General features: G+C 41.1%; 1 protein-coding gene across 1 annotated transcript in view; it reads left to right on the top strand.

Annotated features, from left to right (window-relative positions):
- BRD8 (bromodomain containing 8) overlaps positions 1-1,914 on the top strand; it is a 20,008-nt gene that overhangs the window by 9,851 nt on the left and 8,243 nt on the right. The window contains 3 exon segments of the mRNA XM_007461406.1: positions 298-516; positions 904-1,048; positions 1,893-1,914. The exon segment at positions 1,893-1,914 is cut by the window's right edge and continues 10 nt beyond it. Coding sequence (XP_007461468.1) covers positions 298-516; positions 904-1,048; positions 1,893-1,914 — 386 coding nt within the window.

Here is a 1,914-nt window from a genome sequence, read left to right as displayed (position 1 = left end):
TGGTCGTACGAAATTCCTACTGAAATACAGGGTGATTTCTATGTAAATATAATATTGGTAGTGGAGTTTATAAAAGGCAAGTTGGGTGGAATGATTGAGTCACTTTGGGTTTGAGTGAGTAGAAGAGAAAAAACTGTGGGGAAGAAAGGTGTGGTTGAGAGCAAGACGGGTAGAGGGTTTCTGGGCAGTTCCACTCAGGACTAATAAAGTAATAGGTAGACACACTAACCCATCCAGATGAGTAGGGAACCTTCCTGAGTTTGAGAAGTCAGATAAAGGTTCTCTGTTGTCTCTTAGGTAACCCCTGGGACTTTGCCGAGTACCCCAGTCACCTCGTTTCCTGGAATTCCTGACACCCTTCCTCCAGGCTCTGCACCCTTAGAAGCCCCCATGACCCCAGTAACAGATGATTCACCCCAGAAAAAGATGCTTGGACAGAAAGCAACTCCACCCCCCTCCCCTCTGCTGTCAGAGCTCTTGAAGAAGGGCAGCCTCCTGCCTACTAGCCCCAGACTGGTATGGAGACTTCTGTGGGTGTTTGAGAGCTGTGGTGATTAAGTAATTTGGAAGGGAGTGCCTGGGACCTAAAATATAACATGGAAAAAAGTTCAAAAGAGGAAGAGATCTCCTAGTTAAATGTTAATTTAAAAACACAACAAAACAAAATAGTTGATAGTATCTTTGGGTCCTGAGGTAGCTGAAGCCATAATTATTTTGGTTCTCTTCTCCAGAGAACTCTTGTCAATAAGTTTTGAAAATCAGAGTTTCCCTTGGGTCCGAAATCATTTTCTTTGGATATTAACTTATAGTTTCATGAAGTTTGGCCAACTGCTGGAGCTTTTTTGGGAAGTGGTAATAAAGGAAAGCTTGAGTGTAGCCTTCACCTCTATTCTTCCCTGGTAGGTCAATGAGAGTGAAATGGCTGTGGCTTCTGGCCACCTGAACAGTACAGGTGTCCTCCTGGAGGTAGGCGGGGTCCTTCCCATGATACATGGTGGGGAGATGCAGCAAACACCCAACACTGTTGCAGCCTCCCCAGCTGCCTCAGGTAAGTCACTACTTTTTCGTTGTCGACTTTATTTTAGAGATGTTGAACATGGCATTGACTGCCCTTGGTTTCTAGCCTTTGTTATTAATCAACTATGAATCCTAGATTTAAAGCCCAACCTTGGAGCTACTTTACCTGTTAAACCACATGGTGCTCGAAATTGTAAATCCATGTCATCTTCAAAATACTGATTGTCCTGGATGACCACAGCATAGATACTGAATGAGAGGAATAGTGAAGTTAATGGTGAAGGTGCAAAAATCACAAAAGGGTTCTAGGGGTACCTGAGACTGTAGCATAGGCAGATAAGATTTGGAACTAGAACACTAGACTTAAAAGAGTCTCAGTCCTGCCACACACTGGTTTTGTGACCTTGGATAGGTAACTTAATTCTTGAGCCTCAGTTTCCTCTTAATTAATTGCAGTATATATACTTGACAAGGATGTAGTGAGAATTAAATGAGGTAGAAAATGTAAAGCAAAAAAGTTTTTAAAAATGCCAAACATTTGATTTTAGTATTTGAGTGGTGTTAAATTTGGGTGGTTTATAGCATGCTTAACTTCAGTAGAAGGGACAGATTTATTCATACCTTTTTTTTTAATTACCACTCATTTTTCATGTGAGTTATGTGTTCTAGTGCTTTGAGTCATTCCTAACTTGGCAGAAGATCTTAAGTAAGGTTTGAAAAATTAAGGATATAGATAATGAGCTTATTTAACAGAGGAGTTAACTTTCATCCTTTGAGACTAAAAATTTTCTTGGTTGAGTCTTAAAGTGGCTATTGTTTGCTTCTTGCTCATGTGCTTTCTTCTTACCTCGTTTGTGTACCTCTTTGTCTGTTAGGTGCTCCCACTCTTTCCCGGCT

This window comes from Lipotes vexillifer, unplaced genomic scaffold (genome assembly GCF_000442215.2).
Source record: "Lipotes vexillifer unplaced genomic scaffold, Lipotes_vexillifer_v1.1 scaffold217, whole genome shotgun sequence".
In the NCBI taxonomy this organism is placed as follows: Eukaryota; Metazoa; Chordata; class Mammalia; order Artiodactyla; family Lipotidae; genus Lipotes; species Lipotes vexillifer.
The sequence above is the reverse complement of the archived record's forward strand: the minus strand, read 5'-3'. Positions and strand labels throughout refer to the sequence as shown.